At 57.4% G+C, this 1,378-nt stretch overlaps 1 protein-coding gene across 1 annotated transcript; it reads right to left on the bottom strand.

Moving 5' to 3' along the window:
• Positions 1 to 251: 251 nt before the first annotated feature.
• On the bottom strand, positions 252 to 1,152 carry LOC121311939 (procollagen galactosyltransferase 2-like; the record flags this gene model as incomplete). Its single annotated transcript, XM_041244048.1, has 3 exons — positions 252 to 386; positions 760 to 877; positions 1,042 to 1,152. Coding segments are annotated over 3 exons (364 nt in total), but the record flags the coding sequence as incomplete, so codon positions are not given.
• Positions 1,153 to 1,378: the final 226 nt, after the last annotated feature.

Below are 1,378 nucleotides of genomic sequence, written 5' to 3'. Positions count from 1 at the left end.
CAGAGAGACAGCCCCCAGCATTGCCCCTGTAGAGCACTGACACAGCCCCCAGCACTGCCCCTGTAGAGCACTGACACAGCGCCCAGCACTGCCCCTATAGAGCAGAGAGAGCCCTCCAGCACTGCCCCTATAGAGCACTGACACAGCTCCCAGCACTGCCCCTATAGAGCAGAGGCAGCCGCCAGCACTGACCCTATAGAGCAGGGAGACAGCCCCCTGTGTGTCCCCAGTAGAGCCCCTGGTCTCTGTACCTGGGGGGTGATCCCACACCAGAAGTTGGAGTAGAGGGTGCGAGACTCCAGCATCGGCGCCACGATGGTCTGGTTTTCTGCGATCATCAGGTTCAGGATTTGACGGTTGGTCAGGAAATTATCAGCATCTGCAAACTGAGCGTGGGAGAGCATGGGAAAGAGTGTGGGAGAGAGCATCAGAGAGTGGGAGAGTGGGAGAGCGGGAGAGTGAGCGTCGGAGAGAGTGGGAGAGCGGGAAAGAGAGCGTCGGAGAGAGTGGGAGAGAGAGCACGGAACAGCGCATTACATTTAGTGCGACAGCAAAGCATCACACACCTTGCCAGGGTCATCAGATTGCAAGATGGCAGGGAGATGTGTAGCTGGCACGCACTCCTCGCCGGGTCCTGTCCCACACCGCACCGCACAGAGGACGAAACAGTAGCCCTAGCCTTCATCTATCCACCACAACTCATTCCATTACCCCCGCCTTCCACCCACAGCCCCTCTCTGGTCCCCCAGCCCCCCTCACCAGTATGTAGTCTGCCCAGCGCTGTCGTGATGCCTTCAGTGCCGCCTGTCTCAGCTTCATGATGTGGTTGAACCGCGAGCTCGTCCAGTGCTTGGGACCCATCTCATCTGTGTAGGACCTGGGGAGGACAGGCAGAATCAGACAGGCAGGAAGGCAGGCAGGCAGGGTGGCTAGTGCAGAGACACAGGACAGCACTAACCTCAATATCCTGTACAGACTGAGCCCATAGTGATGCAGCCTCTCCCTCCCTCCCTCCCTCCCTGCCTGCCTGCCTGCACTCACCGTGGCTCCTCCATGGGTCTCCACTCCACGTAGTGGTACAGCCCCTGCACGTTCTTCAGCCACTCGCGCAGGACCGCCGTCGTGTTGTCAACGTTGTGATCTGTGGCCGCCCTGGAAGAGAAAGCAAAAAGTCCAAATCATTCATAAGAACATGACAAAGTTTAGCAACGAGAGGAGGCCGTTCAGCCCATCAGAACTCGTCAGCTTCCTGGCAGCCAATTGTCAAGTCGGGTCTTAAAGGATCCCAGTGATTCTGCATCAGCAATATGACTAGGTAACCCATTCCATCCCCTCACCACTCTCTGTGTGAAGAAGAGTCTCCTTCAGCAACATGACT

Source organism: Polyodon spathula, unplaced genomic scaffold (genome assembly GCF_017654505.1).
Source record: "Polyodon spathula isolate WHYD16114869_AA unplaced genomic scaffold, ASM1765450v1 scaffolds_3405, whole genome shotgun sequence".
In the NCBI taxonomy this organism is placed as follows: Eukaryota; Metazoa; Chordata; class Actinopteri; order Acipenseriformes; family Polyodontidae; genus Polyodon; species Polyodon spathula.
Note: the sequence above shows the minus strand (reverse complement) of the source record. Positions and strands in the feature narration are given on the sequence as shown.